Source organism: Denticeps clupeoides, chromosome 8 (genome assembly GCF_900700375.1).
Source record: "Denticeps clupeoides chromosome 8, fDenClu1.1, whole genome shotgun sequence".
In the NCBI taxonomy this organism is placed as follows: Eukaryota; Metazoa; Chordata; class Actinopteri; order Clupeiformes; family Denticipitidae; genus Denticeps; species Denticeps clupeoides.
In genome coordinates, this window is record NC_041714.1 from 21,327,211 (window position 1) to 21,341,448 (window position 14,238).

Consider the following 14,238-nt stretch of genomic DNA (forward strand, 5'->3'; position numbering starts at 1 on the left):
TTAAGGAAGTGGCCCCGTAATCAGAAGGTTGCCAGTTCAAATCCAGTCACTGGGGATTCGATTCCAGTGGAATCCCCACACACTGCTCCCCGGGCGCCTGTCATGGCAGCCCACTGCTCACTCAGGGTGATGGTTAAATGCAGAGGACACATTTCACTGTGTGCCCCGTGTGCTGTGCTGCTGTGTATCACAAGTGACAATCACTTGACTTTATCATGTGGAGTTATGTACTTAACAATCACCAGACCTGAACCCAGTCCAGATGGTTCGGGGTGAGCTGGACCAACAAGTGCTAAACACCTCTGGGAACTCCTTCAAGACTGTTGGAGAAGCATTTCAGGTGACGACCTCTTGAAGCTCATGGAGAGAATGCCAAGAGTGTGCAAAGCAGTAACCAGAGCAAAGAAACTAGAATATAAAACATGTTTTCACTTATTTCACCTTTTTTTGTTAAGTACATAACTCCACATGTGTTCATTCATAGTTTTGATGCCTTCAGTGAGAATCTACCAACGTAAATGGTCATGAAGATAAAGAAAACACGTTGAATGAGACGGTGTCCAAACTTTTGGCCTGTATTGTATATTAAGATGGGTGACAAATGTTTATCCTCAACACAAGTAAAATTGTAAGCGATCGCCTTTCATCTTTTGTCCACAGGGCACCGGTATGTGGGATCATCAGAACACTACAAACATTTTTTTGGGGGGGAATATTGGTCCCCACCTTTAGCAAATTGCTTTCACCTGTTTAATGTTGGATGAAGATCATCCTCATTACCACCGATTGATAATCGGATGGTTTTTGTCCGGTTCGACGTTCTGTGAAACACCTCGGAGTCTAATGGTGGTGTTTCAGAACGCGACCCGGCGATTCACTCTCAGAAATCAAGGAAGTCCCCCAAAAACAGCCGCGCATCACCTGTCGGGGACCGTTATCTCCCACCCCGAAATCCATCATCAAATACCCCAGCACTATTTTCACATTATCAATAATAACAATAATAAAAAAAAAGATCTAAAATAAGTGATTGTCATTGTGACACAATGCAGCACAACACAGCACACAGTGACACAGTGAAACGTGTCCTCTGCATTTAACCCATCACCCTTGGTGAGCAGTGGGCACCATGGCAGGTGCCAGGGAGCTGTGTGTGGGGGCAGTGCCTTCATCAAGGGGACCTCAGTGGCACCTTGGCGGGCCGGGATAGGAAACAGGGATAAATAAATAAAGGGGGAGGCTGAAGAAAACAACACAAAATGCATTAAGCCGTTCAAAACTAGGGAGGGCGGAAGAGAACAATATAAGAACACATTGATGGAAAACTTTGGGCTTTGAGCCTGGATTTAAAAGCAGAGGTTGTAGGGGCAGATATAATGTCAAGTGGTGGCTGGTTCCACAGGCGGGGCACAGCAATTTTGAAGGCGAGATTGGGGGACGTGGACGTTGCCAATCCTAAAGATTTAGGAGTTGGCTGAAAATGGCCTATCTCCCACCCCAAAATCCATCATCTGCATGTGGCCGTAGCTGACAGTTCCATAATCAAATGTAAAATAAATTAAATACCCCAGCACCATTTTCACATTATCAATAATAATAATACAAAAAAATATATACACATACACACACACATACATACATACATACACACACACACACACACACATATATATATATATATATATACACACACATTTTTTTATATAAAACATTTTTTTTATAATAATATAAAAAAAATATTCGGAAGCAAAATTTCCAAATAAAAAATGTATTAAGCAAATGAAAATAAAGTCCATTGCTCGGCCAAAAAAACACCGAGCGTAATATCCCCGTTATTAAACGTTATGTCGTTTTTGGATGATTATTATTACTATTATTCCGGGCTGGCGGCGGGGATGGCGCTCTAACACCGCCGGATCCCGCCGCATCCAGCCAGCCCACTTCCTCTTTATTCCGGGGCGTCGGGATCCGCGCCGGGTGCTTTTTCTGGGGGTGACAGGGTGCGGTCCCGTTTAAGAATGACATCGCGTCTCCGGGTGTGAACGGCGGGGGTCATTTTCTCTCCTTTTTTCCTCCCCGGCCGAGGACCATGTTCACCACGGTGAGCGTTTTATTCCCGCGGACGCGCGTCTTTTATTATGGCGAGGTGACATTCTTATCTGTCCCCCTTCCCCATTGTCTCCGCAGAGCTCCGGCTCGGGGAACGCGTCCCTGCGCTGCTCCATGTCCTCGTCGGCGGACTTCTCCGACGAGGACGACTGCAGCCCGAGGTCGGGGGCCGTGTCGCCGTCGCCCGGGGACACGCTGCCGTGGAACCTGCCCCGACACGAGCGGTCCAAGCGGAAGATCCAGGGAGGGTCCATCCTGGACCCCGCCGAGAGGGCCGTGCTGCGCATCGCTGGTGAGAGGACATGTCGCGTCGCGTGGTGACGGCGTTATTATCGGTATTATCGGTGATGATTACTGCATATTTACTGCGGGTGGCTTCGCCGGCGTTATTACTGCTTTATTATTATTAATAATTATTATTAATCAGGAGGCGGGTTTTATGGGTATTTTTGTCGGCATGGCCGCTGAAAACAACAACAGTAACGGACCAATCGGCTCGCGTCGTGTCCTCATGATACCGGGGACACGTGGGGGGACGCGGGCGGGTCCGCACACGGAAAGGGGACGTTTTTTCGGGCGACGCGGCGCCCCGGGTCCGATATGGGATGGCGGAGAGGAAGTCCCGCCGATTGGTCGTCCCGTGGACGTGGGCGGGGGGACAGGGGGGGACCGGCGGGGCGTCTCCTCCGGCGCAGACCGCCGCTCTCCGGCTCTCCGCTCCCCGGCTCTCCGGCTCTCCTCTGGCCGGCCATGGCCCGCTTCGTGCCGGCCGACGAGAGGGACTACCTGCAGGCGTACGAGGACGTCCTGGAGAGATATAAAGGTACCGCGTCGCGTTTCGCTCCTCCACGAACAAATTCTATTTTATAATAAACGTTCCAACTTGCTGCGCTAGTAGAGGAGCTCTGTACACGTCTTGTAGAAAGTGGATGCGGTTTGTATTATTATTATTATTATATATTATTATATTATATTATTATAACAGCACTGGAATACCACGTTGTAGTAATAACGTTGTTATAGTTAATATTCATTATGGCTACACTGACCATGACTTGGTGATAATGTCATATTGGAACGAAGGCGTCAGCGCATCCTTTGCGGTCCCCTGCGTGGCTCCGGTCACGACAGGCTTATGATATTTACTTAATATATATTTCATCAACCCTTTCTGGACGGGGAAAAGTCAATGTATGGCCTGTGCGTGATCATATGACGCGGTGTCACTCGGAATCTCCGGCTTCAACTGTTGCCATGTTGTCCCGGGGTGGAGGGGTTCCACTCTCCTTCAATAGTTTGCGTGTTCACATTTTTCATGTTGTAGAGTGTTCATCAGGGCAGGCCGACGTCGACCCCGAACCCAGGGCCGCTTCTGAAACGCTCCCGTTTACCGAATTGTCCACACGCTGAAGCCACACTATTCGCTTCATGTTCACTGTGCGTTTGGGACTGATCACGATATCAAATGTTATGGAAGTAGCTGTGAGATTATGAAATTGGCTTTTATGATTCCCTGAAAGAGGAATGGAGGTGCGTGACACACTTTTTCTGTGCTCTGCCCACTCACAATATAATGTCATGTGACAGTGAGTATCCCAGCCACATTAGTACTACAATGCTACAACCGATTGCATTGAGATTTATTACATTCTAATATATCACTGCAGATTATAGTATTTTATAAATTGCTATGCAAATGCTATAGGGGCCATAAACTCTTAAAATAAATAATAGCGTTAAAATATGCGTCCCCTAGTCAGAAGACCATCTGTGGGACGTGAGAGGTGGGTTAGCATTTTCATTTATCTACAATTCTCTTTTTTTTTACAATTTTACTTGAGAATATTCAGGCATTCTGAAATGAATTCTTCGGAGGGACATTCTCGCTTCAGCTAGTTTTCAAAATGCCTGATGGTGGCATGTCTGAAGCATTCCTGCAAAAGATTTCCGACACCACCGAGACACAGAGAACAGTACAGCAGCTGTTCACCCCTACAAAAGAGCTTTAGACCCTCGGTTTGGCCATGACTGCCTCCAGCCCTGAAAACTGAACATCAGCTGAGACACGGGGACAATTTTCAGGACAGCCATGTCCGATCGTCTTCTGAAATCCTACCTGCTGGACAAAGCAGTGAGCTTTTAAATGGTCCATTTGGGTTGTTGCACTGCTGATTGAATCACAATGGACAGACAGCAACTGTCACTTCTTCAATGTACGGCTTTCCGTTCATGTTATTATATGAATTAAATGCTCATCTACTTCTTCATATAACATTTACAGCATTTACCAGACACCCTTATCCAGAGTGACTTACAATCAGTAGTTACAGGGACAGTCCCCCCCTGGAGACACTCAGGGTTAAGTGTCCTGCTCGGGGACACGATGGTAGTAAATGGGATTTGAACCTGGGTCTTCTGGTTCATAGGGAAGTGTGTTACCCACTAGGCTACTACCACACATAGTATATACATTTACAGCATTTATCAGACATATATAAGGCTTTAGTGCGTGCACAATACGTTTTTGCAGTACTCTGGACAAAAAAACGATTCATTTCAGAAACTGGTTTCTTTCAAGGTGACACGGGTGAAATATAACCTACACAATTAGTCTGAATTTGAGCCTTGAAAAGTGACCCTGGCTTTCTTGCACAATGGCCATTGCACAGGCCGTTGCATGTAAAGCCCCTGGACAGGCGGAGGGGATAAATCAGTAACACCATTGTGGCTCTTCAAACAGTACGTCTTCATCCCTGCTAGGAAAGGCAGAGATTTATTGGCAGTGGGCGTGTCCCTGGCTGCCATCGTGTTCAAATGTCAAACTGTATGGGGTCTTTGCCTAAGACATCAGGCTAGCAGTTACCTGATATGTGTTTTGTTGCCTACCCTGTAGATCTTCAAGCCACTTTTAACGAGACCCTTTCCCTGCTTCTGACCCTAACATGCAGGACAGGTCAAATGTTGGGACACACCTTCTCATTCGACGTGTTTTTTTTATTTTCATGACCATTTACGTTGGTAGATTCTCACTGAAGGCATCAAAACTATGAATGAACACATGTGGAGTTCTGATACCTGACCCCCACAGTCACCGGACCTGAACCCAATCCAGATGGTTTGGGGTGAGCTGGACCCCAACAAGTGCTAAACACCTCTGGAAACTCCTTCAAGACTGTTGGAGAAGCATTTCAGGTGACCACCTCTTGAAGCTCATCGAGAGAATGCCAAGAGTGTGCAAAGCAGTAATCAGAGCAAAGAAACTAGAATATAAAACATGTTTTCAGTTATTTCACCTTTTTTTGTTAAGTACAGAACTCCACATGTGTTCATTCATAGTTCTGATACCTTCATCTGAGAATCTACCAACGTAAATGGTCATGAAAATAAAGAAAACACATCGAATGAGAAGGTGTGTCCAAACTTTTGGCCTGGACTGTATATATATTTTTAGAAAACCCTTGTTCATGCAAATGACATCAAACCATGACATCTTGGTGCTGTAGGTATCTGTGATGAGTCTGATTGGTTTAGCCTTTAACCACCTGATGGAGTTGCGGGGCGGGGTCAGCATTGCCAGGAGTAAAAAAAAAAAAAAAAAAAAAAGAACGAGTCCATCACATCAGTAAACAGGTCCGGAATGTGTAACGCCACACCTGCGCTGAGGCAACGGGGACAGCGAGCGAGACACTGTTTACGCTGATGGTGACACCAGGGCAGAAGAATGCTGACATGTAGCCTTTCATTCACATGATCCCTGCCATACTCTGCTTTCTTGTTTTCCATCTCTGCACGATGCATTAGACCCTTAGCCTCTTCTAGAGGTCTGTTATTATCGGCTTGCTGCTAAGCGACCTTGTCGGTTAGGCCTGGTTGTTCACCAGCTGGTTGTTTTTCAGCATTCGCTGTTGTTCTGTTTTGGGCCTTTGGATATTTTTGTGGTGTGCAGCTAAAAAAAAAAATCACGCTTTTGATATCAATGGTCCTGTCTGTGTTCTTTTCCCCCTCAAGTCAAATACGGAAGTGATCTCTTGTGCATCAGGTATAAAAATGACTCTTGTCTATGCCGTGACTCAGCGTAAGTCCTATAAAAAGACAGGCTCTGGTAACATGCCAGGTCGTCCCTGTTATCCATTAGGAGAGCATCTGCCCTCAACATCTCTCTGCACTATCACTGATTAAATCGGTGTTCAATAACGAAGCCAGAGTGGTTCTCTGATGCGTTTTACCCTCAAAGCTTTTTTTTCCGCTTCGAATTTGCTCTCGAATTTGAGTATCGGATCAAATGTAAACCATCCATAAAATTGTCACATTCATCTAATGTCGAGGACACTAATTCATTCCATGTGAGGGTGGCATCAGGTTGTTGCTATATAGTCAAATCCAATGATCATATGCAGAGATTTTTTTATACTCAGTGTTTTTGCAAATACAAAGGTAGGCATCTAGGCATCAAATATAAAAATCAGGCATGATTTTTAATGTTCCTGCTAATCTAACGTGGTTATTATGGTTATGAGCATGTTAGAATATGATGCAAATCATTAATTTGCCACTGAAATCTTTGACTTGCGCGTCGTTGGATGGACTTAAAGTAAATTTGACGGTGGACAAGGCCGACCTTGCACAAATACAGTCTTTGTGTTCATTTACGTCACATAAAAAAATGGCTTCCCCCCCGCCAACGGTGAACTCGTTCCACACAGCCTGTGTTACTGTACAAAGGACACGTTGTTGGCGACGTTGTGGATTTCTTGTCTCTGTGCCTCCGTGCCTCAGTAACAGTCGAAGATGCGAAATGTACCTTACGGAGTTATGTATAGGGGGATGGAGCTATCAGCCAGCGATTTTGCTTCAATTGCACTGAGCTCCGTTATAGTAGTAAGGTTGTACTGCACATGGGAAGGTTGAACTACTAAACTACCTCAACCTGACAGACGGACTCGAACTGTCGCACCATGGCGCATTTCTTGCCCAGTCTGTGCAGCTGAAGGGTGACGCTCAAACAAGTGCTGCACCCAGGCCAATACATTCTTGTCACACGCGCGTTTCTGGCCAGCCAAATTGGACATGCACATGGGTCAGAGAGTGGGCACAACATTAACCCAGTCTAAATAGTCGGACGCAAAGCCCTTTTTGGCAGATTAGCCGATTCTGAATGAGTGCAGCTGTTTGGGAAAAAAGCCTCATGTGACCTTTCTGACCCTAATGTGTAACTGCAGTTGAAGCGGCATTATGATTTGAGATGTAGTTGCTCTAGTCCTGATGCTGTGCGGCCCTTCTGTGTTATGTTGACATCTAGTGATTTATGTTGCTGCATAAATGGCGAGACCAAGTTTGCTGCATGACCAATCTGGTTTTATTTGTGAAGGGAGCGGGTTCTGAGGTATGAAATGAAATCCACCTTAAATACAGAGGAAAGCCCCTCACTCATATGTTCATCTGCTAATGATCTTTTATTGATTTGACCTGCATGCGGACATGTGATCAGCCTTGACCCTTTGACCCAAGGTGCTTTGGATTCAGTGGATTGGTCATTTGTATCTTAATAAACTGAAGCTATGCAGCGAAATGTCTTATTTTTAAAGTAAAGTGACACAGAAGCAGTAGTAAGTGGTAGGAAGGAATAAGAGTGAATGTAGTTAGGCCGGCGCATAGAGGGAAAACTGACCAGCATCCCAGGAGTGTAGAGGGAATAATGAACAGCATCTCAGGAGTGTAGAGGGAATAATGAACAGCATCTCAGGAGTGTAGAGGGAATAATGAACAGCATCTCAGGAGTGTAGAGGGAATAATGAACAGCATCTCAGGAAGTTTTGGGGAAATATGAACAGCATCCAGGGAAGTTTTTGGGGAATACCAAACAGCATCTCAGGAGGTGTAGAGGGAATACGGAACAGCATTCCAGGAAGTGTAGAGGGAATACAGAACAATATTCCCAGGAATTGTGGAGGGACAATCGCTACCCAGGAAGTGTAGATGGATTACTGAACAGCATCCCGCAAAGTGTAGAGGGAATATGGAACAACATCCCAGGACGAGTAGGAGGAGTAGAGGGAATATGGGAGGAGGGTGGTAGAAGCCTAGTGGGTAACACACTCGCCTATGAACCAGAAGACCCAGGTTCGAATCCCACTTACTACCATTGTGTTCCCGAGCAAGACACTTATCCCTGAGTCGCTCCAGTCCCTGTAACTACTGATTGTAAGTCGCTCTGGATAAGGGCGTCTGGTACATGCTGTAAATGTAAATGTAGGAGTAGAGGGTATATGGAACAGCGTCCCAGGAAGTGTAGAGGAAATAATGAACAGCATCCCAAGATGTGTTGTCCCCAGAGATGGCTTTCAGGTCTCGGCTGACAGGGAATTGAGTGGGAACGTTCGTAACACCGCACTCTTTCTCTGTGGGAAATCCTTTGCAAGCAGCGGCATCCGTTGGGAAGTAAGAGTAGGCCTCCGAGTCTTTGGGGGCTGCTGGCAGTGAATAAATGCATTTGTAAGTTGTCATGGTGACTCAGACGGAGCACGCCGACCGTTCCTTCATTCTGGCCTGCATGAGGTCATGCTGTGACTCACTGCCACTCCCCTTCCGTGAAATGCACAAGAGCCATTGGCTCATTAGTCTCACCCCCCCCCCCCCCCTTTCTGAAAACCGCCGAGGATGATGGGAAACACGCCTTGCTCAGCTGTGCTGCATTGATTTCACCCTTTTCTTCGGGGCAGATAACATCTGGAAAGCAGGAGGATCCAGCTCATGATTAACAGAGCGTTATTTAACTCTTTACTGGGAAGAACAACAACCACACACACAAAAAAATCTATTTTTACTATTTAATCAGTGATCATGATTAAATTTAATGCTTAATTTAATCGTGATTATTTTGTAATCAGGTGGCTTGAGTAGAAAATCTATGTCTGAAGCAAGGAAAAATCTGGCATAGTTACACCATCCAGACAGTCGTCCTTGGCACAATCGGCAGCAGGAAATGAATTTAGGCCCGCAATTCTCATTAAGCAAGCTGTCTCCAGGAGAGTGTTTTTATTTACTCCATTCTACATGGCCTGCCGATAAGATTATTGAGCAGTTTGGTGATAACCTGTGTTTTTCCTGTCCTGATAAGGGCCATCAGTTGCACTTATCTGCATTATTAAATGTGCAAAGTGAGCGTTTTTATGGCACCGTTTTCGTCCCGGCCCCCGTGGGCTTCGTTCTGGAACAGGTGCAAGTGTACTGGGACTCTTGGGCCTGTCCCCTCCATCCCACATCAAGTCGAGCTAATTTATAACTGCGACTGGCTGGACAGTAATTGCTCGGCTAGGAATGAGTGACTTGGAAATCCATAAACCGCGGAGACGTCCGGCCCCGCTCGTTCCAGTGGCGGGTCTAAAGTACCGACATTATCACACATTAATCCGTTACATCAGGCCGTGGACGGATGTCTCCCCCTTCCTGCCCTTCCTCACGTTTGTTTTTTTTTTGCGGACAACCCACTTAGATTCCCATTAAAGCAGCCTGAGATTCTTCATGTCTTCATGTCTCCTGTGCAGAAAGCCAGCTCAGAGTGCTCATTCAGGCCACGCCCTAATTTTAATTCAGACGCATGCTCGCTACAGTCCCCCTGTAAGGTCGAGTTGAGTGTCCTTGTTGCAGTAGGACAGTAGGGTTTTTAGAGCGCTGGGGTTTAGTGGGCTAGGCTAGTCTTGATCGTCAGAATCCTCTTACTCTTTCATATACAAATATACAGGGTGGTAGTAGCCTAGCGGGTAACACACTCGCCAGAACCAGAAGACCCAGGTTCGAACCCCACTTACTACCATCGTGTCCCTGAGCAAGACACTTAACCCTGAGTGTCTCCAGGGGGGGGACTGTCCCTGTAACTACTCTGGATAAGAGCTCCTGATAAATGCTGTAAATGTAAATGTATGTATATTTGCAGTTCTGCAGCAGTATTTGCTTAACTTCCCGTCAGTTCGTAACGTTGTTTCAACGTTGCGTGTGGCAGAGAACGTAGTTTCATTTCGCCATGCACTGCATAGCAGCCGGTGAAATGTCACAGAGGGCTCGGCTTTCGGTGCTTTGCGCCCGGACGTCGTCGGGTGGAAGATCAATGATGACTTGTGCAGATGGAGCCTCTGAGGTTCTCCGGCGGATTTGTTGCCCGGGCCGGGCCTGCAGGCTCGATGGAGGCGAAGACCGGCCTGCCATGTCTGCATAATTCACATGCTGCTTGAACTAACAAGAGAGACGGGAACGCCCCGCTGCGTTTTGTCCCCTCTGTGCTTGTTTCGTTCTGAGATCCTTATCACAGCTCATCAGTCTGGTGGAACACGGGAGCTTGTAACTTAACACGTAGTGGGACGTTTTGACACAGCGGTAGCCGGCGCACTTTTCTCACGCTCACGGCCTCGCCTTCTCCAGATGTGTGAAGGGAAGTCACTGACATGCTATGGAGGACACCCAGAATGCCCAGAGTGTCTTATTGGAAACATGCCGGGGTCTGGCCGGTGCATTTAATGCATTTTGACAACAGGAAAGGGGAGCGGAGGAACCATGTCCCATGGTTCTCACCCTTCGATTCACACGTATATAACCAAGAGTGCAAGCTGTGATACGCAGTTAACGAACGGGAAGGAATTAACAATGAGAATCATATTTTAATTAAACATCTTCAGCTGTCGGAAATGACGGAAAGGAACGGAAGCGTTTGTGTGCACAGTACGGCTCCCATGTGCCAAGTCTGTGCCGAGAGCAGGAAGGACTTCCTCAAAGTGGAGTAGACAGGCCTGCGGCACAGCTGGCGAGGACATGTCACACGCGGGTTAGTTGTCACGCTAGCTATTTATAGCAACGCCCTTAACGTCCACCAAAGCCCGTGGAGGCAGAGGAACAGACCCCCCGAGGTCAGTACATCGTCTGGGTCATCGGGGAAATGACCGCGTTTTCTTTCTTTCTTTAGAGCCTCTGCTGTTACAGAGTCAGGAAACACCCAAAATGCACCCTGCTAATTCAGTTTGGGTCTAGATAAGAGTTTTATAATCACTAGCAGGCCTTTTTTCTATTTTTTAAATCTATTTTTATTCATTGTTACACTCACTGGAGAGAAGATAAAGGCTGAGCACTACAATATATTAGCACTATTGTTTAATAAAAGATTCTTTTTACTAATTATTAAATTAGCTGTATTACTTTGCATTACATTACTATATTACACCTCCATCCATTACAGGATCAAGTAACTGGCTTCTGTTATAAATAAACCCACTTTATTGGACCCATCAACCATGTAGGAGTCATAACCATAAACATGTTAAAAGTGATTGTCACATGTGATACACAGCAGCACAGCACATGGTGCACACAGTGAAATTTGTCCTCTGCATTTAACTCATCACCCTGAGTGAGCAGTGGGCGGCCATGACAGGCGTCCGGGCAGCAGTGTGTGGGGACGGTGCTTTGCTGAGTGGCACCTCAGTGGCACCTTGGCGGATGGGGATTCGGACCGGCAACCTTCTGATTACGGGGCCACCTCCTTAACCGCTAGGCCACCACTGCTTCACCACATGTGAAGAGTTATGTGCATAACCACTTGCAGTTTTTGCATTCATTGTTGTGGGTAGGTAGTATTTTTTTTTTTGATCTTCTGCTTAAGCACATCATTGAATAGTCCATATATAAAAATACAAATGCAAACTGCTATTTGGTAAAAATGCGATGAGACTTGAATTTAGCCATTGCAAAATTGTTACTGTTCTGGGAATGTTCCAGTACTTAGTAATAATATTACAGAATTACAGGCGTTACCAAGTAGCACCGTATATTCGTACATGCCACGTGGCTTTTCCATGTACAGGCATTTGGACTCAAGGGACTGGGAGCAGCCTGGGTTCTCGTGTGTTCCTGCGGGTTCCTACAAAGACATACATCTTAGCCTTTGATTCAAAATGACATTACAGCAGCAAAGACCAAAAAACTATCAAAAAAGAGCAAAGGGGGCCTTACCCCAGCACCCAAGAGACGCCTTCAATTGTGACAGACATGCTCTCCACCTGCTGGATCTTGCTGCTTGGAGTAATAAAGCAAGCTGCACAGATAGCCTGCCAGTTTGTGAATCCTGAGCCGTTAAATAGAGCGGGGCCGACTCCCTAAAGCAGTTCGAACGTGGTTCCTGGCAAAAGCTGAAGACATGAATGATGGCGCGCCAGCTGTACTCTGCTCCAAGCACCAGCCGTTCAAAGCCACAGGTCAAGAGCTGCTGCTGTATTTATGGATATGGGCTCCTGGTGCAACCGAGCGGTTAGTGGCAATTGCACACTGAGCGCTCGTCTGCAGTACCCCGTTAAGAGTTGAGCTGGTCCCACAAGGCAGGCACACTGGCACCCCCCAACCCCGACCTGGATAAACAGGATTTGATATGTCTTCCTCTTGCTAAGTGACTCAGCCTGCAGCATTTCCACTGTTCGAGAGCAAGTCAAACAGAGCCGTGAATGTGGGAAGCACGTAAAACCTATTTAAATGGTAAATAAGGATAAGGAAATTAGCTTGTCAGGCCTTCCATCTCACACAATTGTGAAGCATAATGTCTTTATGTGACTGCCCTTTAGTCAGTTTTGTGATACGCTTGGTCATCTAACACTGATGACTTCATAAAAGTTACAGGAGTGGCTGCTTTATGCCATCTGCAGGCACTGATTGGCTTATGATTGTCTTTAATAGTGGTTTGGCCTTTAAATGAGCTTGGTTTACAAGCGCTCCTTGGCCTTTACTTTTAATTTACAGTAATAGTAGGCTGGCGACGACTATATCAGATGCTTTATTGCCGTGCCATACAGCTTCAAGATTTTTCAAAGCAATTGGAAACTTTTTCATTGCACTCCTAAAGAGGGCACCATCGTTCAAAAAATTCATCTCTTGACGTGTGAGCAGTTCACAGATTCCAGATGCATGTATGGAAAACATGGTTTAAGCTACAGCTACACTTTAAGCGCAGTTTTGGCCGTTATTGATGACTTTATAGTTCAGTGAAATAGATTATAACCCTGTTCACTGTCTAGAATAAGCTCAGAATAAGATAGATTATTATATTATAAGATAGATCTGCATTTTATTAATGTAATGTGCCTAGAGATATTAATTCAAAATACCATAATAAAACCAGGAAAACCTGTATACTGGTATCATCACTCTTAGTTGCTACACAGCTAGAATGTGAATGAAATGTGATGCATCTATTAGTAATAAAAAATCTGTTTTTGATTCCATTACCGTATTTCGTCCCCCACAACTGTTTTAACAGACTTATCAGGGTTTACAGGGACTGGTTCGGGCATGAGGGCGGCTCGCCCGCCACAGTAATGTAAAACCAGTAGAGGCCTTTTCTTTTTTTCTTGGCTGTGAACTGCACGCCTGCTGGCATTTGAGTACACCATGTGACTGGAATCTAGTTCCCATTTCTAGGCTAATTAACCTTTAATATTCATTGACAGCTCCTCTTGATTATTCAGCAGCTATTTTATATTAATGCCATTAATACTAAACATGGAATGGCTTTCCATGAGATGATGATGGGCTCACTGAACAAGTATAATTTAGGTTAATGTGCATAAAGTATAAATGTTATATGCGTGGGGTTCTGTGTAAATATCATTAACATATCTGCAGATGTGCATTTTAGTTGTATGTTAGATCAATATTTAGCAAAATATGTTATTATATATATCTATATATTTTTTAGTGTCATTTTTTCTTGTATGTATGTATAATTATGGATTCGGAATCTGTTGTCACTCAGCTGGGTTAGGACACTAGTACACACCCCGCTCCCTGGGTCCTGTTCATGGCAGCCCACTGCTCCGTCAGAGCATGGTGAAATGCAGCAGTTGAATTGCAGTGTGTGCTGTGCTGTGCTGTTTACAGTGACGAATAATTACTTTTACTAAACGTCATGAAGAGTGACAGTCAGGCCATGAGACCACCGGTGATTCTTCTTTTCATCCTATGCCCCTGATTTGGCATTTTGATGCAGGTATAATGGCGTGATATCAGCTCCATGAGTGCACTACAAGTTAAAAGTTTGGACGCCCCTACTGATTTATATGCAGGATTATGAAATATCACACTTGTGGTTTTGTGATA

The 14,238-nt window shown here is 45.5% G+C and overlaps 1 protein-coding gene across 7 annotated transcripts in view; it reads left to right on the forward strand.

Moving 5' to 3' along the window:
• The window catches only part of dst (dystonin), a 99,275-nt gene that overhangs the window by 2,803 nt on the left and 82,234 nt on the right, over positions 1-14,238 (forward strand). For 5 of the 7 annotated variants that reach the window (XM_028987978.1, XM_028987987.1, XM_028987985.1 and 2 more), the window contains exon 4: positions 2,188-2,401. In XM_028987978.1, the coding sequence (XP_028843811.1) occupies positions 2,188-2,401 (214 nt within the window). Of the gene's footprint in view, positions 1-1,941; positions 2,102-2,187; positions 2,402-2,778; positions 2,933-14,238 lie in introns of those variants that run through there. The other 2 variants (XM_028987979.1, XM_028987982.1) reach the window with 2 other exon arrangements.